Here is a 24,520-nt window from a genome sequence, read left to right as displayed (position 1 = left end):
AAGTAAAATATTTGGGAATACAATTAACAGCAAGATGTGGAACATTAAAGGAAAATAATTATTATAATTTAAAACAACAGATTGCAACAGATTTGAAAAAATGGGAAAATTTACAATTATCTCTGATAAAAAGAATATCTACAATCAAAATGAACATACTACCAAGGATATTATATTTGTTTCAGATAATTCCAATTAAATTAGGGAAAGACTATTTTGTGGACTTAAACAAAATAATGTTGAAATATATATGGCAGGGAAAGAATGCAAGAATTAAATTAAAATTGTTACAGGATACTAGACTGAGAAGAGGTTTTGGACTACCCAATTGGGAATTATACTACCAGGCAGTAATACTGGTGTGGGTGAAAGAATATATTGCGCTGAGAAATACTATATTGTTAATACTGGAAGGCCATGATTTGCAATTGGGGTGGCATGTATTTTTATGGTATAAGGAAAGGAAAACACATGGGTATTTTAGGAGACACTATATTTGAAATGCTTTATTGTTAACATGGGAGAAAATAAGGAAACAACATTATATGAAAATACCATTCTGGTTATCAGCTATAGAGGCATTCGCATATCCAATTCTTTTTAAAATGGAACACATAGTTAGATATAGTGAAATTTTAAATGAAAAGGGTGAACTCAAAACAAAGCAAGAATTACATGAACAAGAGTTAAAGATGAATTGGTATTCATATGTGCAAGTACATTCTAGATATGATAAAGACAGTAAGACAGAAGGGCTTTATAAAGAACTCACAGAACTAGATAAAATCTTAACAGGTACTGTTGAGAGGGTGATTAAAAATTATATGGTTATTTACTAGAAGTGAAACTAGAAGAAGAACAAGTTAAAGAAGCAATGATTGCATGGGGGAAATTTTTTGCATATGGGATAGATCTAGACAAATGGCAGAAACTATTGACTAGAAACTATAAACTAACAATGTCAACAGCATATAAAGATAATTTGTATAAGATGTTTTACAGGTGGCATCTACCCCAGCAAGAATAGCAAGGATGTTGAAGGATAAATTGGCGAAGTGTTGGAAATGTCATCAGACACCTGGATCATATTACCATATGTGGTGGATGTGTGCAGAAGCTAAAAGATACTGGACTAAAATACACATATGGCTGGAAAAAATGACAGAACAGCATATAGATTTGAAACCAGAGATATTTTTATTGGGAATTTTACCTGAAGGTTATAATAGAGAATTGATATACTTGATTATTAATGTTTTAACTGCAGCTAGAATTGTATTTGCTCAAAATTGGAAAAATGAGAAAATTCCGAGAGAGGAGGTCGTGATTAAGAAAATAATGGAATGTGCAGAAATGAGTAGATTAATATTAGCAATTAGCAAGAAGAAAAAGAATATTTTAAGATATGGGATTTATTTTATCAATGGTTAGATAGAAAAATGGAAAATTGAAGTATAATTCAACAGTAATGATATGCTATAATTGATTATTATAGAACAACTTTTAATATGAATAAAAATTAGTAAGAACTGAGATTTGCTCTAAAGGATAATATGGATTTGAAACTAAAGTCTAATGATGGTGTAATAATAATATAATATGATATGGAAAGTTGATTCATATAATATGAATGTAAATTTAAATATAAGAGGAAAAGACTATACACATTGTGCACAAGAATTATGTAGCAATTGACACACTGTATAACTGTTAAAAATAAAAAATTTATATGTATGTATGTATGTATGTATGTATGTATGTATGTATGTATGTATGTATGTATAAAAGAATTCTCAACAAGTATTTTCTTTGGCTCCTAATAATGATTCTAGCACTAAATCTCATGGCTGAAGTTCCTATTGTTACAAGGTTAGCAAAAAATGATTCTATTACAAGCCTTCTGCTAGTCAAAAATATTTCACAGTACTATCCCTACTCAAAAGAAAGACAAATGTTTTTTTCCTTGGGAGGGAATGTTCTTTTATTTATTTATTAAAATTTTTATTTTTAATATAATAATCCATCTTTAGTTGAACAGTGTGTTCTCTGGGTACAAATATCTTTGTTGAACAGTAATCAAAATTTGCAACATCATTAATTAAAATAGTAATATTTCACACATTAATTCTACAATATTAAAATAGTAATATTCAACATACTAATTATATTAGCTTATCTTTTTAAACACATCTTCTTTATTTTGTTTCCGTTTCCTTGTTTCTAACTTCCATTTTTGTTGTTTAACCATTGATAAAATAAATCCCATGTCATATAATAATTCAGTTTGCTTTTTCTCCTTAATTACATGTGTTAATCTGTTCATTTCTGCACATTCTAATATTTTCCTGTTCCCATTCTCATCTGTAGGTATCTCTTCACTCTTCCAGCTTTGTGCAAATACAATTCTAGCAGCAATTAATATATGAATAACTAAATATGCATTTTCCTTAATATATTTTTCAGGTAGGATCCCCAATAGAAATATTTCTGGCTTCAAATCAGTATGCTGTTTTATTATTTTTTCCAACCACGTATATATTTTTACCTGGTATTTTTTTGCTTTTGGGCAAGTCCACCACATATGATAATATGACCCAGATATCTGGTGGCACTTCCAACATTTAGCCGACTTACCGTATTTGCCGGCGTATAAGACGACTTTTTTGCCCTGAAAAAGATGCCTCCAATTGGGGGGGTCGTCTTATATGCCGGGTCGCCTTATACGCCGGCAAATAGTAATTGGGAAGCACTGGCGGCTGCCCAGCATGCTGAGGCACTTTTTGCGCACCGTGGAAAGCGAATCCCGTGAAGCCGAAAGGAGCAGCCAGCCTTCTCCCAGCTCCCAAGGAAACGAGGCTCGCACCGCCCGAGCTCCGCTGAGGTATCCGGCTGGGGCTGTCAGGAGTTGTTACCGCTGGCGCGACATGCGGCTCCAGTCCCGCGTTACCTCGGGAAGGGAAAGGCAAAACCAGGAGCCGCTGCTGCCATTGCAAGCGCCGCCGCGGCTCTTCCTTTTTGCCTTTCCCTTCCCGAGGCAACGCGGACTGGAGCCGCTGGCTGGAGCCGCACCAGCGGTAACAACTCCTGACAGCCCCAGCCGGATACCTCAGCGGAGCCCGGGCGGTGCGAGCCTCGACTTCCTTGGGAGCTGGGAGAAGGCTGGCTGCTCCTTTCAGCTTCACGGGATTCTGCTTCCACGGTAGACAAAAGTGCCTCAAAAAAAAAAAAAAAAGTGCAAAAGTGGAAGGCGTGCGGAAGAGGGGCGAGTATATAACAAACTATATTTTGAGTGGAAATGTTGGGGTCGTTTTATACGCCGGGTCGCCTTATACGCCGGCATATACGGTATCTTTAAACAACTTTGCCAGCTGTGCTGGCGCAAAATGCCATCTATAAAACATCTTATACAAGTGTTCTTTGTATGCAGTTGACATTGATAATTTATAGTTCCTTTCCCACAATTTTTGCCATTTATCTAATTCAATTGTATAACCAAAGTTTTTTTGCCCATACTATCATTGTTTCCTTTACTTGTCCATGTTCCAATTTAATCTATAATAGGTAGCTGTATGTTTTTTTATCAATTTTTCTTCTGCCCATTAATATCTTGTCTAGTTCTGTTAGTTCTTTATAATAATCATATAGTTTTGCATCTTTCTCACGTATCTGTACTTGTGAATACCATGTCTATCAATCTCTTGATCGCTTAATTCTTGTTTATTTTTAAATTCCCCCTACTCATTCAAAATATCTTCATATCTAACAATATTTTCTATGTTAATGACATTTGGGTGAACCAGTGGTTCCATTGTCAAAAGCCAAACTGGTATTCTCAAATAATGTTGTTCTCTATTTTGTCCCATACTAACAATAACACATTCCTAATGTAATGCCTTTGAAAGTAACCATGTATTTTATTTTCCCCATACCACAAGAAGGCAAGCCAGCCCAATTGCAAATCATGTCCCTCCAAAGTCTTCCCCCCCCCCTCAATACAATCTATTCTTTCACAGAGTGAGTACTGCAGCCTGATAATATAAATCCCAATTCGGTAACCCAAAGCCTCCTCTATTTCTCGAATCTTGCAACATTTTTAGACTTATTCTTGCTTTTTCCCCTTGCCAAATATATCTTACTTTATTGAGTTCCTCAAAATATTTTTTCCCAGTTTTATCGGAATTGTTTGATATAATAATCTTGGCAATATATTCATTTTTATTGTAGCTATCCTACCTATCAATGATAGTTGCACGTTTATCCATTTCTCCAGATCTGTTTTAATTTGTTGCATCAGTTTATAATAATTATCTTCCTTATGAGTTACAAATCTTGCTGTCAAATTAATCCCTCTTTTACTTTCTTAGTAAGCTGAATACCCATTAACTCTTTTTTCTGCATATTTGTGAGATTTTTAACTAATATCTTAGTTTGCTCTTTATTTTCAATTCTGCCATTTAACCATATTCCTCTATTTTTAATTAGTTTAGGCCCTCTTTTTGTGGATGTTCCAAAATGAAAACTAAATCATCTGCAAATGCCTGTAATTTATATTTTTCTTTTTTTATTTCCATACCTTTTTATTTCTATATCTTGTCTGATATTTCTATTTAATACTTCCAGTGGATAGTAGGGGAAAGAAGGGACATGCCTTTTTTAATATCAACCTGCTCTGTCATATCTCCATTTACCATCACCTTTGCTGTTTGCTTGTAATATATTGCCTTAATCATATTAATAAATCTCTCCCCAAAATCCATATCTTTCAACTGTGCTAACATAAATTGCCAGTTCAAATTATCAAATTCTTTCTGTGTGTCTAGGAAGATCAATGCCATTTGCTTCCCTGGATGTGCTTCCCTGGATGTACTCCAACGTGTTTAAAATTATTCTCCTATAGTATTTAATTTGTCTCTTAGGTAAGAATCCATTTTGATCTGGATGTACAAATTGATTTAAAAATCTTTTAAGGCTTTCTGCAATTATTGAGGTGTATATTTTATAATCCGCATTCAGTAACGATATCGGCCTATAATTTTTTTATCTGTTATAAGTCTGAGTCTTCTTTTGGTATGAGTGTGATGTATGCTTCCGTCCATGATACCTTCTCTTCTAACAGTACTTCATTGAACACTTCCAGCATTGGTATACTTAGGATATTTTGCAAACCTTTATAAAGTTCTTCTGGTAGACCATCTGGGCCCAATGTTTTACCATTTTTTTGGTCTCTTAATTGCTTCTGTTAGTTCCATCATTGTTATATGTTCATCTAACATGGCCTTTTCTGTTTCAGGTATTTTAGGTAATTCTGCTGTCAACTCATAAAATATTTCTATGGTCTTTTTAGAGTTGCCAACAGAAAGGGAGGGGGGGAGCAGTGGACAGCTTGCATTCCATAAATGTTTTCAAAGATAGTTTCTAGGTGACCGAAGTTTCTGCCGCGCAAAATTCTAACTATGATTGATGACTTTTGGCTATGGATGTGTCCCATTGGAGAATATGAATTAAGATACACCCAGGGGGTGGGGGGAAACCAGGGTCAGGGGTGACAATAAATGATGTGTCTCAGAGCCGGCTACACCCAGGCAGTGCCAACATGTTTACTCCTAATAAATCTTCTTTTAAGTTTTGGAAACTTTGGCTTGAGACTCATGATTTAAATGGGGGTAACTGTCAGAGCCCTGACATCCATTTTAAAGTATTGTTTTATTTTATCTTCTGAAACTGTTTCTTAGTCATATAGTTTTCCATAATAATTTTGAATCACTTTCTTTTTATTATTTTGATGGTAAAGGTTTCCTTCCTCATCCATTAATTGATGTATCAATTTTTTTTCTTTCTCCTTTTTCAATGTATATGCCAGCCATCTTCCTGGTTTATTTACATTTTCAAAAAAAATTCTCTTTAAAGAAAAAAATCTAATTCTTTCTCCATGAATTGAATAAATTCCTTGTCTTAATATTGATTGATTCAACATTCATCTTAATTTTTTTGTTTTTTCCATGTGACTTTTATTGGATTATGGTCTACCCAATTATTTATTTCTATATTCAGTTCTTGTACATTAGTTTTCAGTTCAGCTGACATCGATATCATATCTACTCTTGACCAAAACGTGTCTATTTGAATAGAATGAATATTGATTTTCCTTAGGATGTATCTCTTGTCATACATCTTGGATGCCTAGTTCTTCCACCATTTTAAGAAAGCCTTTGGAAGCATTTTCCTTGCTTTTTTGTTCACTTTCTTGGTTTTATAGTCTAGTTCCGCATCTATAATTGCATTCGAATTTCTATACAAATATTTTCATACTCCAATTCTATTATTTTCTTATGAAGTTTACTATAAAAATTCTCTTGTTTACTATTTGGTGCATAAATTGCTACCAGGAATATCTGTTTATTGTTATTTCCACCATCAAAATCCTCCCTTCTTTGTCCATAAATATTTGCTTAGCATTTATTGTTTCTTTTATACAAAGAGCTACTCCTCTCTTCTTATGTTGTGATAGAGAGGTACCATATTTTTCGGAGTATAAGACACACCTAGCTTTTGGGGAGGAAAACAAGAAAAAAAATCTGCCTCTGCCTCCCAGCAATTTGCCTCCTTGCAACAAACAGCAAACAGCCTGGTCTGCTTCAGCACAGCCTGATTAGCACAAGCAGCTGATTATCGGTTGGATCATCTCTTACTATCTCTTACTATCATTCCCTCTTGTGGTCCAAAATAATTATCATAAAATTGTTATGCTTTTTCTATGGAATCTAATCTATGTGTTTGTTCCATCCAAGTCACCAATATTCCCTCTGGTATCAGCCATCTAAATTTCTGGTATCAGCCATCTAAAATTTACTCCATTCTTAAGCTGTTTTATCAAGAATTGATATTCCCTTCTTATCTGTCTTACTCTTCTGGGAATGTTTTAGAACTACTGTTTCTTTCACTTCGTATTTTATGGGTTCATCCCTCACCCTTTGTAGTACCTCTATTTTTAGTGCTTTTTAAGTGAATTTCACATGTACCTCATTGGAAAGTCTATTTCTAAATATTTTGTCCATCTCAGCGAACACCTTTTCTTTGGATATCCCTAAGAAATTTGCCAGCAGCTCTGCCATTATCTCCCACAAAGTTTTCTCCCTTTTCTTCTTCAACGTTCTGAAAACGTAAGTAATAGTCGGCCCTATCCATTTCCAATAATATTATTCTCTCCTGATTTTTATCTGCCAATGTAAGTCTGTGAACAACCTCTTCCACTCTTTTCTGTTTGTTCGGCTTTCTCTGGTTGCGTTGTTCATTTTTAGCCATTATTTGTTGAAAACTTTCTATTTTATCTTCTACTTTTCCTATTCTTTCCTTTCCTTTTCTGGATCGATCAGGAAGTTTGCAGGCTTCCTGAGATCAGTGGAGTATGCTGTGAGTATGCTATACTCACTAAAATACTCAAATAAATGGGAGAAAATACAAATGGCTGCATATTACTACAAAAATGTTTTTGAAAACTAACCTGAAAATTAGTCATGAGTTGGGAAGGCTATTAGTTTCTTGAACCTTTAGCCCTTTCTGTAATACTGAAACACATTTTTTCACTCCCCCCCCTCTCATGCAATTGTATTTTCTCCTTGCATCATTTCCAACTAGCTTAACTGCCCTTTTCTTCTCTTCCTCATGCAACTTGCATATTTTCTGTACCTTTTTTGGCTGATTCTATCAGAAGAAAGGAAGGGAATATTGGTGAATGTACTTGTATATTTTGTGTGTGACAATGACTCGTGTGAGAATAGCTGGTTGTATAATTATTGTAGATCAATTAACAATAGGATACCTTGTTTTACAGCCAATAATTTTTATCAATAGTTATTAGCTGAATTAGTATTAATGTTTTTTGAACTACTCTTAAGTCTTTGGGGACTATATCTTCTTAGAAGCTTATGCACATATAAATTCATAAAGATCTATCATATTTAGGACTGATTTCTATGTAATTAAAACTGACAATGTGGGGAAGCTGGACATTACACATTCTTTTTGTGTACATGTACCTTTCCTGCCTATTCTTTTTTGGGGAGGGGTAAGCCATTTAAAATTCAGAATATTTTTCAAGTAAATAAATTAAATACTTAAATTAAAAATGGCTATGGATTCAAGTAGCATTTTGATAAGAACACACACATACACATATGTACTAACCAGGAAATAGTGATAAGACACTCATTAATGCTCCCACCAGCCGATTAACTGGAGAGATATAAAACAGAACCTGAAAAGAAGCAGGGAAAAATAGATCAGTAGTATACTATCTCAAAAGAAACCGGAGTATAACCGAGGCAGTCAAACTCCCCCCTTTAAAGCAGCAAAATATTTATATAGAATAGAATGAATGAGCTGGAAGGGACCTTGGTGGTTTGCTAGTCCAACCCCCTGCTCAAGCAGGAGAACCTATAACATTTCAGTTAAGTTACTATCTGGACTCTTCTTAAAAATATCCAGTAATGGAACACCCAAGATTTCTGGAGGCAAGTTGTTCCACTGATTAATTGTCCCCACTGTTAGGAAGTTTCTCCTTAATTAGATCTAGGTTGCTTCTTTCTGGTTAGTTTCCAACCATTGTTTCTTGTCCTGCCCTCCAGTGCTTTGGAGAATAATTTGACCCATTCTTCTTTGTGGCAGCCTCTCAAATACTGGAATACTGCTATCATGTAACCCCCAATTCTTCTTTTTTTAAGACTAGCCAAACTCAAATCCTGCAGCCATTCTTCATATTCTTTAATCTCCAGGCCCTTTATCATCTTAGTTGCTCTTTTAACTTTTTCCAAAGTCTCAACATCTTTTTTGTAGTATGGTGACCAAAATTGGTTGCAGTTTTCCAGGTGTGGTCTTACTATAGTTTTATAAAGTGGTACTAGTACTTCACATGATCTTTACAGATTACAGATTAACAGAGTTGGAAGGGATCTTGTAGGTCATCTAGTCCAACCCCTCGCCCAAGCAGGAGACCCTATACCATTTTTGAAAAATGGCACTCCGATCTTGATTCTATGCCTCTGTTTATACAGCCCAGGATTGTATTAGCTTTTTTTGGCTGCTGCTGCATACTACTGGATCATCCACTAGGACTCCAAGGTCCCTCTGTCTACCAATCACAATATATTACTCTGTCTTTTATATTTATTTTTTACCATTATCATTTTAATGCTTTTATTTGCTGGTCTGTGACCATAATATTGATTGGTTGATGATGATTGATGATGATCAGTAGTATATATTTACCTATATTTCTGCCATTTTTAATATAGATGTTATAATATACCACCTGTATAATAACTACAAAAATATGTTGCAATCTATATTATTACTTCTTGAAAAATTATGAAACTAGACCTTGCATTCTATGGCTTAAAGTAATGTGATGGTTGATAAAAGACTGAGTAAGATTTTGGGTCCTTGTTTGTGACATGATAATGTTTATTCCATTTCTTTGACTAATTAAGCAATATATATTTATCTAAAAAGAGAAAAATCAGAGATTAATCTACATAATTATAGTCTATGTACTGTGCTCTCTATTCCAAGCCGTAAGAGTAGATATGTTATATATTTTCAGTATACAATATAAATATAACTACATATATATTATAAATTAAACATAAATATTTACATAGATCTGTTCTCTGGCAGTTTCTTGATTTCAACAGTTTCTCGTTGGTGCTATCTATATGCCAATTTTATTTCCTCTTTTAATCTATATTTTTCATGTTTTACTGCCTACCCATTGATACCAAATATTCCAAATTGAGTAAAATTCTGAGTCTTCTTTATCATTTAATTTCATTGTGAGACTATCCATTTCTGCACATTCCAGGATTTTACAACTTATAACTTCCATCAGACGGAATGGTAGACATCTTTCAAGCCTGCGTTAGGTCAATTCTTGCCGCCGTTATTATGTGTATAATCAGATATTGGATCTTTTGGGGGTATTTCTCTTTAATGATTCCCAGGAGAAATAATTCCGGCTTCCACTCCAACCTGCAATGGATAATTTCCTCTATGTTTGTATCTTGGTCCAATATTTTTTAATTTCTGGGCACGGCCATCAGACGTGGAAGAAGGTGCCTTGTGTTCTCTTACACTTCCAAAAGTTTGGGTTCAGCTTAGGATAAATTTTCGCTAATCTGGATGGCGCCAAATGCCAATGATAAACCATTTTATATACATCCTCTTTATATGCAACTGACTTTGTCAAGGAAAAAAAATGATGCCAGATTTTTCCCCAATCTTCTAAATCCAAACCCAGGCTAACATGGTTCCTTTAACAATTTCCTCTTCTAAGTCAAAATTTAATAGATAATTGTATATTTTGGATATTGTTTTTTCTTCTGATCCTAGTAATAATTTTTCTAGCTGGGTTTCTTTCATTTCAAATCCAAATTCTTCTAGATCTTTTTTATACCTCGCCTGTACTTGAAGGTATGGCCACCAATCTATATGTATTCCCCGTGTTTCTAATTCTTGACTTGCTTTAAGTCTTCCTTGATTATCCAAAATTTGGTAATATTTGACTTTTTTACTGATATCCAAAGTATTTGGGTGGATCATTGCCTCCATGGTGGACAACCAACCTGGAATTTGGGTATAGTGTTTCTTCCTAATTTCTTCCCAGATATTTATCAACGAATCTTGTAAAACGTACCTGTAAAAGTAGCAGTGGTTTTTGTTCCTGGGGTTCCATATGAAGGCATGCCACCCTATTTGTATATCATATCCTTCTAATATCAAGATTCTCCTATTCTCTTGATCCAATCCTTAATCCATATTAACGCTGCTGCTTTGTAGTAAGTCTCCCATATTGGGAGTCCAAAGCCACCTCTGCTTTTGCTATCCTCTAAGTAAATTGATTTTATTCTTGCTTTTTTCCCTGTCCATATACATTTCATAGTTATTTTGTTTAAATCCTTAAAAAGGTTTTGTATAATTTTATGCGTATAGTTTAGAACAAATATAACAATTTGGGTAAAATATTCATTTTAATTGTAGCTATTTTTCCTAGAAGTGAAAGCTGTAATTTACTCCATTTATCCAAATCATTCCCTATTTGCTGTATAAGTTTTATATAGTTATCCTTTTTAAGGCTGAACTTTTCACCCTTAATCAATTACCTAGATATTTGACTTTTTTTTAAATTTGGAGGCCCATTACTGCTTCCGATTCCCTTTTATCTTTCATGGTCAGGTTTTTGACTAGCATTTTAGTTTTATCTTTATTAATTTTAAGGCCTGCTACCTCACCAAAGTTTTCTATTTCCTGCAACAGTATCGGTCCAGATTCCAATGGATCTTCAATAATGAATGCCATATCATCAGCAAAGGCCTGCAACTTATATTCCTCTTTTATAAGTTGGGTTCCTTTTATTTCCTTATTTAATCTGATTCTTCTTAATAAAGTTTCTAATGTCAGGTTGAAAAGCAGGTGACAATGGACATCCCTGTCTAACTCCTTTTGTTATTTCAAATGAATCTGTCATTTCCCCATTTATTAAAACACTTGCCTTTTGAATAGAGTAGATAATTTCTATCACATTCTCAAATCTTTCTCCAAAATCCATTAATTTGATCTGTTGGGTCATAAACTCCCAGTGTACATTGTCAAATTCTTTTTGCGCATCCAGGAAGACAAGTGCAACTTGACTTCCTGGGTGTGTTTCATAATATTCTAATATATTAATTATTGTTCTTGTGTTATTCCTAATTTGTCATGTTGGGAGAAATCCATTTTGGTCAGGGTGTATTCTATCATTTAATATTTTCTTTAACCTATTTGCCATAACACTCATAAACACTTTATAGTCAGCATTTAGAAGGGATATCGGTCTATAGTTTTTAATTTGCTTAGTGTCTGACCCCTCTTTTGGAATCAATGTGATATAGGCTTCCTTCCACGAATCTGCTTTTATCAATACCTCATTACAAACTTCTAGTAACAATATTTCTACAAATTCTCATATATTTTGTAAAGTTCTCCTGGTAGACCATCCGGACCTGGGGTTTTATTGTTTTTTTGTCTTCTAATTGCTTCCTTTAATTCAATTAGTGTTATTTCCTTATTTAATATTTCCCTTTTTTCTTCTAATAATGGGGGTGGCATTTCTCCTTTCAGATATTCAACTATTTTTTTCCATTTCTATCTTTCCCTGAGTGTATAAATTTTCAAAGAATTCTTTTACAATTTCTTTTTTCGTATCCATGGTAATTTCCTCAATTCTATTCTTATCTAGTAATTGGTATATAGTTCTCTTATCTTCCTTTTCTTAATTTAAAGGCCAACCAATCTGCCAGGTTTATTTGCATGTTCAAAATTATTTTGTTTTGTATATTTTAAATTTCTTGCTCTAAAATGTTCAATTTGTGTTTTGTTAGGGCCAATTTGTTTTTAATTTGCTCTTTCCCCGGTTCTTTTTGTAATTTATCTTCTACTTTGTTTATCTCCCCCCACTAATATATTGTAATTTTGCCATTTTTCTTTATTCCTCTTTGCCATATAAGCTATTGTTATTCCTCTCAAATATGCCTTCATTGTATCCCATAAATTTTGTAATGAGGTATTCTGGTTTTTATTATCTTTAATAATTTGAATTCTTCTGATTTTTTTGGGATTTATTCTTTTTCTTTCAGAATTTGTGCATTTAGGGTCCATCTGCCTCTTTTCCTCTTCTGTCCTTTCCATATTATTTTGAGGGGATTATGGTCAGCCCAGATATTTGGCATTGTTTCTATTCTTTCAATATCTTTGATTAAGTCCCCATTTACCCAGGCCATGTCTATTCTTGAACAGGATTTATGTGGGTTGGAGTAGAAGGTGAATTGGGTTTCTCCTGGGTTCAAGGTAGAAGGTGAATTGGGTTTCTCCTGGGTTCAAGGTCCTCCATAGATCATTAAATTTAGTTCAAAAAAGGTTTTTGATAGTATGTTTCTTTTGTATTTACATTTTTGCTCAGTATAGTCTTTTCAGATGTCTACAATTGTGTTATAGTCACCAATTACACACACATTTTGGTTTCCTAATTCAATAATTTTATTGTGTTTATTTTTGTAAAACTCGCTTTGATTTTTGTTGGGTGGATATATCCTACCAATAGTATACCTTTTCTTCCCACAAATAATTCCACTATTAAAATTCTTCCTTTTCTGTCTGTATATACTAATTTTGATATTATTTCTTCTTTAATGTATATTGCTGCCTTTCTCTTTTTTCTTCTGCTAATGTATATAATTTTCCTAGTTTTTTGTACTGTAGATGTCTCTCATTTTTTAATGTGCACTTCTTGAAGACGCACAACGTCCATCTTTTATTTCTCTATTTTGGATAGTATTCTTCTTTTCGTTGGTATATTTAAGTCATTTACACTGATCAATACTAACTTTAATCCTTGTTATTTCTGTTCCAATATCTGCCTTCTGTTTGCTCTAGTTTCTCTTTGGTTTCTCCTCCTCTTCTTGGTTGACTTTCTCCTCGCCATTTCCCTTTTCTTGCTCCTTCTATTTCCTTGCTGTTGTTCATTTTGACTCGGTGGATCTAATTCCCATCTGCTATCACTTTCCTCTTCTGATCCCGCCAGCTGTTCGTAGAAGTCTTGGGCTTTTTCCAGATTATCAATTTTTATTTTATTTTCATACCATGTGATCAGCATTCCCTCTGTTGTGATCCATCGAAACAGGATGTTCTTTTTGTTTAGATTACTTGCCAAAAATCGGTAATCCTTCTGTTGTTCGCGTACTCTCCTGGGGATTTGCTTCAATATGAGTATCTCTTTTCCCTTATATAACAATGGTTCCTCTCTGATGATTTTATAAATAATGTCTCTTACTTTCCTTCCTTATTTGCACAAACGTTCTAACTCAGCAGTTCCCAATCTTTCCACTTCAGCAGCCTAGCACAGCGCAGGATGTGTGAGTGGCAGGTCATTCATGCATGTGCAGCTCCCTTGGTGCGAGTGGCAGGCACGCACTCTCCACTAATGTGAATAGAGCTTCACGTGTGAAAGGAGGGTGCTTGCACTCATACGTAAAGGTCCACTTGCACAAGCAGAGGGCGTTTGAGCAGAGGGCACTTGTGTTCATGTGCAAAGCTCCACTTGTGCTTGCGGAGTGTGCTCACATGTAAAGCTCCGTAAGTGCCCTCCACTCATGTGAGAGGAGCTTCATGAGTGAGTGCAAGGGCACACTACTCTTATGAGTAGAGATTTGTGCAGTTCACACGTGTGCTTGCTCATTGCTTGCACAACCCAGTTTGAAATAGCCACGGCCCAATAATGGGGTTCTCTGTTGCAACTATTCAATGCATTCTCTCTTCCAACTATTCAATGCATTCTCTCTTCCAACTATTCAATGTACGGCCCAATAATGGGGAGCTCTGTTCCAACTATTTAATGCATTGTCTTCCCTTAGCTGTACTATGATGTAGTATTATGGACCATTATGCAGCAATTTACATCGAAATCTAGTAGAGAGCTTTAGACAATCACTTGTTGGAGTACAGGTGAAACTCAAAAAATTAGAATATCGTGCAAAAGTTCATTTATTTCAGGAATGCAATGTAAAAGGTGAAACTAATATATGAGATAGACTCATTACATGCAAAGCAAGATAGTTCAAGCCATGATTTGTCATAATTGAGATGATTATGGCTTACAGCTCATGAAAACCCCAAATCCACAATCTCAGAAAATTAGATGACATGCAATCAATAAAACAAGGATTGTACATAGAACAATATTGGACCTCTGAAAAGTATAAGCATGCATGTGTACTCAGTACTTGGTTTGGGCCCTTTTGCAGCAATTACTGCCTCAATGCGACGTTGCATGGAAGCTATCAGACTGTGGCACTGCTGAGATGTTATGAAAGACCAGGATGCTTCAATAGTGGCCTTCAGCTCTTCTGCATTGTTCGGTCTCATGTCTCTCATCTTTCTCTTGGCAATGCCCCATAGAACCTCTATGGGGTTCAGGTCAGGTGAGTTTGCTGGCCAATCAAGCACAGTAATCCCACAGTCATTGAACCAGGTATTGGTGCTTTTGGGAGTGTGGGCAGGTGCCAAGTCCTGCTGGAAAATGAAGTCAGCATAAAACTCGTCTGCGGAAGGAAGCATGAAGTGCTCCAAAATCTCCTGGTAGACGGCTGCATTGACCCTGGACTTAATGAAGCACAGTGGCCCAACACCAGAAGATGACATGGCTCCCCAATTCAACACAGACTGTGGAAACTTCACACTGGACTTCAAGCATCTTGCAGTGTGTGCCTCTCCATTCTTCCTCCAGACTCTGGGTCCTTGGTTTCCAAATGAGATGCAAAAGTTGCTCTCATCAGAAAAGAGGACTTTGGACCACTGAGCAACAGACCAGTTCTGTTTTTTGTTAGCCCAGATAAGACGCTTCTGACATTGTTTGTTGTTCAGGAGTGGCTTGACAAGAGGAATACAACATTTGAAGCCCATGTCCAGGATCCGTCTGTGTGTGGTGGCTGTTGATGTACTGACTCCAGCTTCAGTCCACTCCTTGTGAAAGTCCCCAACACTTTTGAATGGCCTTTTCCTGACAATCCTCTCCAGGCTGCGGTCATCCCTGCTGCTTTTGTACCTTTTTCTTCCACACAACTTTCTATTAATATGCTTTGATACAGCACTTTGGGAACATCCAACTTCTTTTGCAATTACCTTTTGAGGCTTTCCCTCCTTATGGAGGGTGTCAATGATGGTTTTCTGCACAACTGTCAGGTCAACAGTCTTTCCCATGATTGTGATTCCTATTGAACCAGACTGAGACCATTTAAAGGCTCAGGAACCCTTTGCAGGTGTTATGGCTTAATTAGCTGATTAGAGTGGGACACTTTGAGCCTAGAATATTGAACCTTTTCACAATATTCTAATCTGAGATTGTGGATTTGGGGTTTTCATGAGCTGTAAGCCATAATCATCACAATTATGACAAATCACAGCTTGAACTATCTTGCTTTGCATGTAACGAGTCTATCTCATATATTAGTTTCACCTTTTATGTTGCATTCCTGAAATAAATGAACTTTTGCATGATATTCTAATTTGTCAAGTTTCACCTGTATATGTTCTGGAAGATAAGCTGTTACTTTGATTATTAAAACTTTTTTTATTTTGGATATAATTTTCTTTTCTAGATTCAACTATAGAGTTTTATTTCTTTCATTCTCTATAATGAGTATATTTTACATTTTCTAATCAAAGGCTCCTGTAGATTTGTATGTAAGATGTAAGATAAGGCCTATTATGTATTATATTCTCTTGATTAATAATCAGGGCCAACAGAGGATACATGTTGTAGGCTAAATATTTGAAAAACTTTTTGCCATACCAACATTAAAATACCACTATAACCACGGCTCCTTCTCTGTGTTTTGGGTTGGTGTCTTTTTGACTGTTTTTCTTCTGCAAGTGGGGAAGAAATTTGGTTGCTGTTCTGTCCAGGGGACTCTATGAAGTTTTTCCATTTCATTGTTTTGTATGTGCTATGCTCAGAATCCAGAGTTAGATAGTTTAAAAATCAGTTTAATAGATAAATAACATAAATCAGGTTTATGTGTCTGTTTAAAGAGAGGAAGCAAGTGACTTAATTTCACTAGCAAACTGTAACTTATCGTAAGATAGCAAATAACATTGATGGAAACATGAATAAATCTACAGAAAATGAACAGAAGGGGCATTGGTGCTTACCTGACAAGCCCGTTCTCCTTTAGCTGCGAAGAGCATCCAGTAGTGGGAGGTGCTTCAATCTCTGCTTATCTAGGCTGGGCTTAATTTGCAGAACGCTCCTCCTCCTCCACGGGACTCCTCCGCAGTGTTCCCCAGTTTTGGCGAAGATGAGAGAAACAAACACCCTCGCCCTTAATACTGTAAAAATTTGTTGGCCGAAACAGGATCCCACCAGACGGAAGAGGGTGGGGCTGGATGCTCTTCGCAGCTCAAGGAGAATGGGCATGTCAGGAAAGCACCAACACCCCTTCTCCCACGAAATGCCAGAGCATCCAGTAGTGGGACATACCAAAGCTTGGCCTGTCCTACAGGAGGGACTCCGTCTGTCTTGGGATCCCCTCCTGGTCCCTATGGACCCACTGCAGAACCCTTCTGCCAAAGGTGGCCTCGGCTGATGCAAACACATTTTATAATGCCTAATGAAAGGCGATGGAGAGGCCCAGGTTGCGGCACAACAGATGTCAGTGATTGGTGCTTGCGTGGCCCATGCTGCCGATGTTGCGGCGTTCCTTGTTGAATGAGCTGTTATGCCCCTGGGCACCTGAAGTGCTTGAGTCTGATAAGTTTTCGCTATTGCAGCCCCTAGCCAACAGCCTATTGTGGAGGATGAGACCTTGCATCCCCGATTGTTGGGCTGAAAGACACAAATAAAGCCTCTGTTTTTCTAAAAGAGGCTGTGCGGTGAATATATATTCGTAACGCTCACCTCACGTCCAGCCAATGCCATTGTCATTCCAGTCCTTGGGATGGCCTGGGACAAAAATTAGGAAGTATCAGTTCTTGTGCCCTGAGAAAGGCTGAATTAACTTTGGGTATGAATATAGGATCGGGACGAAGGACGACCCTGTCAGAATGGAAGACGCAAAGAGCTTGTCTGATCGACAAGGCTGCCAGTTCTGAAATACGACGAGCGGAAGTGATCGCTACAAGAAAAACTACTTTATACATCAGAAATTGGAGACTTGACGATTGCAAAGGCTCGAAAGGGCACTTAGTGAGTGCAAGAAGGACCTTGTTAAGGTCCCAAGTGGGATAACGGTGAACCGTTGGCCGGCGTAAGTTTGTGGCTCCTCGAAGGAAACACTGTATGCATGGATGATGGGAAAGGGATAGGAGACCTTCAGAAGTGATGACTGACGCCAAGGCTGCCACTTGTCTTTTCAACATATTAGGTGATAATCTCTTGTCAAGCCCCTCTTGTAAGAACTCTAGGATCTGCGCCACAGATGGAGAAATGGGATCAATTTGAGACTTGGTACACCATTTGTAGAACTGGACCACGTGGCATTGTAGGTGCGAGTTGTTGAGGGGCGTCTGGCAGCTTGGATGGTGGCGATGTTGGAAAACTTTTCGCTCTTCAGACGATTCCGCTCAACTTCCAGATGGTCAGGTGCAACCATTGAGGGTCCGAAGGTTGAAGGGGTCCTTGGGTTAACAAGACCCTGTCTGGCAGAATTCTCCATGGTGGTGATACAGATAGATTAGGGAGCTACCAGAAGCAGTTTCGCCCTCTCGTCGAGCAGCTTCTGGATGACCTTGGGGATCAGTGGAAGTGGCGGGAATGCGTACAGAAGCCTCAGGGGCCAACGGCAATGGAGCGCATTGAAATTCTCCACTCTTTGTGAGGGGTATCTGGAAAGAAATCGCAGGAGCTGAGTGTTGAGTGGGGAAGCGAACAGGTCTACTACTGGCTGCCCAAATGTCCTGACCGCCTCTTGAAAGGGGGTCGGATGGAGGCGCCACTCCGATGGATCTATCGTGGCCCTGCTTAGCCAATCTGCCTGTGTATTCGACAGTCCTGAAATGTGTTCTGCTCTGATGGAAATCAGGTTGCTCTCTGCCCAACGACACAAACGCTCCGCTTCTCGCATGAGGTGTTTCGACTGAGTCCCCTGTTTATGTGAGCTGCGGTTACGTTGTCGGTCAATATTAATATGTGTTGGTTGCGTACCTGTGGAAGGAAGCTGCGGAGAGCCAGGTGTGCTGCTCAAAGCTCCAGCCAGTTTATGCTGCGCGATCGTTCTATGGAGGACCAGCAGCCTTGGGCTGTGAGCGATTGAAAGTGAGCTCCCCATCCAATCAGGCTGGCATCGGTGGTGATGGTAAGACTGTGGGGCTCTTTGAATAGGCAACCTTTGTTTATGGCTGGTCTGGTCCACCAGAGGAGAGATATGAGGACCTGTGATGGAACTTTGACCTTGTATTTGGAGTTGCTTCGGCCGGATCGCTGGTACGGGAGCAGGAACCACTGGAGGGATCTAGTGTGGAGCCGGGCCCAAGGAATAATTGATATACATGAGATCATCTTGCCTAAAACTTTTGATAAATCAGCTAGGGACACCCTCCTATGAACCCTGACCTCCTTAACTAATTGATGAATGCTGTTTTGTCTATCTGGTGACAGGAAAACTTTGCCTTCCACTGTATCTATGACTGCCCCCAGATGGATTAATCGAGTTGAAGGTGTAAATGACTCTTTTCCCAATTGATTGAGAACCTGTGTAGTTGTAGGGAGTGTAATGTGGTCTGAGTATCTATGACTGATTGATGAACAGAAGATGACAGAATTAAGATATCGAGGTAACACTGCAGTTGTATGGGGACACCCCGGAGATGAGCAGCGAGGGCTGCAAGAACCTTTGTGAAGGTCCTGGGGGCAGCGGCTAGTCCGAAGGGAAGAGCCACTTATTCAAAATGGAGATTATTATAACAGAATCTTAAAAATTTATAGTGGTAAGGCCGAATTGAAATATGTAAGTATGCCTCCGTCAGATCTATAGATGTAAGGATGTCACCTTTTCTGATACCAAGTAAGATAGATTGTAGGGTGTGCATTTTAAATTTGCGATATACTAAAAATTGATTAAGGCATTTCAAATCCAAGATTGCTCTCCACCCCCCTGAACTTTTGGGAACAATGAAAAGATGTGAATAGAAAACCTCGCCCTCGTTAGTCGGTACTACTGGTTGGATGGCTCGTATGTCCAGTAGGTGCTGAATAGCTGTTTCCATAAGACCTCGTTTAACCGGATCTCTGGAAAGAGGGCACGACATAAAGAAGTCTGGGGGAGCGGATTGAAACTCCAGCGTGAGGCCGAATCTGATCATGTCTCTGACCCAGGAATCAGATGTTGGGGAGTCCCATTGGTCCGCGAATAATTTAAGGTGGCCGCCAATGGGAGGCGGGTCCATGGGGTTATCTTGGACGCCGGAAAAATCTATTTCCCGCTCCTCGGAAGGATTTCTTGGGTTGGCCACCCCTTCTATTCCTATCCCCAAAGTCTGACCTTTCTGGCTGTTGCCCTGTTCGGAAATGTGGGGATCTCTGGCATCTGGTTGAGAACAGTCCCTGATAAAAGGGCCGAAAGGATCCCCTCCAAAAGGACTGAGGGTCTCTAGGGTCTGACCTCCGAAAAAGGGAGGGTAAAATTTTCTTTTTATTTTGAGTCTCGATGAGTAGCGGATCGAGGGAAGGGCCAAACAGTCTGTCTCCCCCTAGAGGAGATGAAGCGAGCTTGCATTTATGTTTAATATCCGCTTGCCAGTTCTTTAACCATAGCAAGCGTCGCGCTGTGAGACATGTGAAGTGATGGCTCTGGCTGAAAACTTAACTGCATGAAAGGTTGCGTCAGCTGAGAATTCGGCGGCTGCTATAAGCTTTGCAATGTCTTGGTGTGCTCTAGTGTTGGAATTGGGGACATGCTCCCGTAATAGCCGGAGCCATCTGAGGGAAGAACGGGTAAAGAAGGAAGCGGCTGTGGCCGCTCTGATGGTCCACGCATCAGACTGATGGGCCCTGCGTAGGGCTAGCTTGGCCAGTTTGTCCTCCGGCTTTAATGCCTCCAGCGCCTCACTGGGAATGGAGGACAAGGACGCTCATCCCACAATGGGTACATCTACCTCAGGAGTATTCAACAATTTTAAGAAATCTGGGGCCAAATTAAAGAATTTCCTGTTGTAACCAGTGGGGGCCGGGAACACTACTGCAGAAGCCCACTGTTTCTGTACCAGGTCTGCAGACATGTGAAGGACTGGAATCACGTCTGCCTCAACTACAGGTTGGGTGAAAATGAGATCCTCTGGTCCTTCGTCTGATGGAGTTGGAGTGGTAGAAGGGGCTGGCTTGTCCAGCCGCACAGTATTTTTGGCCTTGAATAATAGAGATTTGGAAAGTTGTGGCTGGAACAAGCCTTTAAATACCGGTTGGTCGGGAACGAGGCCCTCATCCTCAGACATCCCCCTTTCTAAGGGGTCTGTTTCCGACATGGCCAGGTCAGTATCATGCATTGATTCTGATTCACTCTGGTCCATGTGTTCAATGTGTTCCACCTCTTCCGCCTCCTCCTCCTGCTCTCCTGCGGCTCCTGTAGGAGCATACCCCCTTGACACTGTACCTGGGTATAGTGTAGCTCCGACTTGGCCAATGACCAAACTGATTGCGAATCATACTCAGCAGGTGTGGGATGATCCCTGGTCAGAACCGCATGTTGCAGGCCTGCTGCGATTCCCTGACAGATCGTCATCTCCATCCAGGTCTTCATTCACTCTGGCACATCCTCTGGAAGAGATTGTTCCTGTCGAAGACCGGCAGCCATTGGTGTGAACATCGCTTCAGGTATTCTTCGCATGGTTGGTGATTGAGCTGACTGGGCCTGTTGACTCAGGGGAGCCACGCTGCGCCTGGATGAGAGGGAGAGATCTAGGGGGGTAGGAGGGAGGAAAGAGGAGGACGGCTCTGGACTGTGGGGTGAGAAGGCTTGAGAGGTCCTGTGTGCCTCCTGTGTGCACTTATCTATTTGTTTTTCCAGAGCCTTGTGGCGCCTGTTGGCATCCTTTTCTGTAGGTGTCCTTTTTTTTTTTTTTTTTGCTTAGGATTGTGTTGAGATTTGGATTTGTCCCTTGAAGTTGAGGAGGGTGAACCACTACCCCCTGCATTGTGATTATAAAAGGACCAGTATGCTCATTATTTAATGCTATATTGTGTAGGTGGTTGGCGCGCCCAGGGACCTGGCCAAGAATAGACAAGGTGCCCTGAAATCAAATCCCCCGTTTTTTAAAAGTTTTTTTTAAAATATGGATATCTGCTTCAAAATTGAGTCGTATCTCAACAATTAATGTATTATTGTTATGAAATTGCCAGTATTATTATATTGGTGTGATTAATATTATCAGAGTGTATGGGTGCAAATATATATCAAATTTGGATGTCCTAATCAGCCAAATTGAGAACGCCTAGCAGGCCAAATAATCACTCTCAGGCCTTCAACAGCTTCCCTGCACAGGCGGACGCTGGCCTAGGTGCTCTCTGTTGTGCCGCTGGATAGGGAGAACTGTGAGGGTTGAGCCAACAACACAAATTAACAAAAGCCTCGAATATGTTGAAAACGAGGTTGTAATGATTCCTTGGGGTATTTTGTGTGAAAAAAACCTTCAATCCGGAATAAGGATTACCTCACACAGTCTATTGAATTAGCATTCAACACGGCCACGCGGTCCCTTGACAGAAAAAAAAAATGGCGACCGGACGTTATTTGTGGCGCGCATGCTAGCAGCAATCTCCCGCCAAGAAAAAGAGATAAGCTCCAACAGCCTTCCCTTAGGGCTAAACCTGCAGGGAGGGGTGAAATAACGAGGCAATTACACCTCCACCCCTAAACGGCGTTCTTGGGGGAAAGGAGAAACTGCGATATGACTCAGAAGAGAGCGTGAGAAAAAAAGCCTCACCGTTTAAATGATAAAGCAGCTCGGCGATCGTAATGGCAAAGGTAGGGCTAGCGGTTGGTGGGGGCGAAATGAAATCGAAGCCTCCCTGCGCTTAGGAGCGCTTCCTGGTAATGCGATCCCCAACGGCCAGATGGCAAGGGCAGCGTTGGTAAGGAAAGAACAATTGACTATCTGCAAACCTTAAAGAGAATTCTCCTGTTTCGGCCAAGGATTAACAAGAAGCACTGCCTATCTCACACAAGGCTGAGCCAAAACTGGGGAACGCTAGGGAGGAGTCCCATGGAGGAGGAGGAGTGTTCTGCAAATTAAGCCCAGCCTAGATAAGCAGAGACTGAAGCACCTCCCACTACTGGATGCTCTGAGCAGCTCGTGGGAAAATAAGCACTTCTCCATCCTGGTTAACTGCATAAAGGAATAATGCATCTCCATAAGTATTAATGAAATAATGTTAATGAAGTCATATATTTTGCCTTTTAGGAAATATGAGAATAATCTTACCTTTTTTTCTAGAAGAATCAACTTAAAAAGAATTAAAACCTTTAAAACATAAAGAAAGAGAAATCTTAAAACTTTAATAGTCCAGCAATGTATTTATAAATGACCCTATGCTTAAAGTATTCAAATGTCATGTCAATGTACAATATAGATCCAGAAAATTCTTCTTTTATTTACTTATATCTGTAACTACATATTGTTTTTTTAAGTTTCAAAAAAAGTGGAAATAGTTATGCACATTTCAATTTTATAACATACCTTGTGTCTAAATTGAAGAACAAGATCTCGTGGGGACAGGCCTAAAAACAATGGAGAGGAAAATGGTACATTTTAATAAAAGCAACTAACACTTTGAAATCTTCTAAGAGTCTTACCTGTTTCCATTTACTATACATATGAATTCATTTTTTGGAGTGGTAGAAATGCAATATTGTGAACTGTTATTTAGATAATATCTCTTCATATAAAACATCAAATTTTCACAGCCTAAAATTTCTAACTCTGCAGTCAGATAGGTGAATGTAAAGTCTTTATAAGCAGCTAGAGTGCAGATCTGCCTCATTATTCATTTTACCATGAGAAGCATCCTGAATTTCTACCACCAATAAGAAAAAAAGTATTTTTATTGCATTGTGTGTCTTCTTTGTCTACTATTGCTTTAAAACATCGGGCAAGTTTTTGAAGGAAATATCAACTGACAATACTATTTCTCATCACTGAGCATTATATTATTTACTTAATATAATGAATATTTTAGACAAGATGTGACTGTGTTGGTCATTTATATTTTCATTTGTGTAAACCTGGTGCAATAACTTTTGTCATATACTGTATATTTATTTGGATACTGTACATTAGAGAAGTTTGCTGACAGTATGAATTAAAGCAGGAAGAATAGGATAAAGTTATATTGAAAAAAAGTCTAGTTCTTGGACTTTTTTTTTTTAACTTTTATGGATTTTAAATCCTCATATCAAATCCTCCAAGAGAAAAAAGGAAGGAAGTTTGAATGATCTGTTTCAATAACACATGTTTAATATTGTGGTTGTGGTTTCTAAAAACTATTTTGTAAGAAATTCCTCAGAAAGAAATTGAAATGCAAAAAAAGAAGTTGAACATAACACCTAATATTTTTATGATACATGACACACAAATCATGATACACAGGTGCTTGACAAATGGGAAAGAAAATCAAAATAACTGGTAATTTTTTTCAGACTTACAGGATTGGCATTAAGCTTTATATGTTATAAAATACTTATAAAAATTGGAAGCGTTATGTTACCTTACCGAGATAAACTTGTGACCATTCCAGTGAGCCCCCTCCCAGTGAGCTATTCATGTGTTCATAAAGTTCCTGAAAAACAATAAAATATTGAAAGCATAAGCATCCTTTTTTTAAAAGTAACTTTAGAGGGAAAAGGAATAGGTCTACTTTCTATAAGAAAAATATACCAAAATAGTTTTTCTAAGAGAGCTAACTTTTTTGAGTCTCTCAAAAAAAGATATAGTTATTCAACCTTTAGAA

At 38.2% G+C, this 24,520-nt stretch overlaps 1 protein-coding gene across 13 annotated transcripts in view; it reads right to left on the bottom strand.

Annotated features, from left to right (window-relative positions):
- The window catches only part of AVL9 (AVL9 cell migration associated), an 85,613-nt gene that overhangs the window by 39,900 nt on the left and 21,193 nt on the right, over nucleotides 1-24,520 (bottom strand). For all 13 annotated transcript variants that reach the window (XM_087945190.1, XM_087945191.1, XM_087945194.1 and 10 more), the window contains 4 exons: nucleotides 24,283-24,349; nucleotides 23,251-23,291; nucleotides 22,996-23,034; nucleotides 8,185-8,254 (listed from right to left, as the gene is read on the bottom strand). In XM_087945190.1, the coding sequence (XP_087801316.1) occupies nucleotides 8,185-8,254; nucleotides 22,996-23,034; nucleotides 23,251-23,291; nucleotides 24,283-24,349 (217 nt within the window). The remainder of the gene's footprint in view (nucleotides 1-8,184; nucleotides 8,255-22,995; nucleotides 23,035-23,250; nucleotides 23,292-24,282; nucleotides 24,350-24,520) is intronic.

This window comes from Notechis scutatus, chromosome Z, assembly GCF_049901735.1.
Source record: "Notechis scutatus isolate UNSWTSFEM ecotype Mainland chromosome Z, rNotScu1.2, whole genome shotgun sequence".
NCBI classification, from domain to species: Eukaryota; Metazoa; Chordata; class Lepidosauria; order Squamata; family Elapidae; genus Notechis; species Notechis scutatus.
The sequence above is the reverse complement of the archived record's forward strand: the minus strand, read 5'-3'. Positions and strand labels throughout refer to the sequence as shown.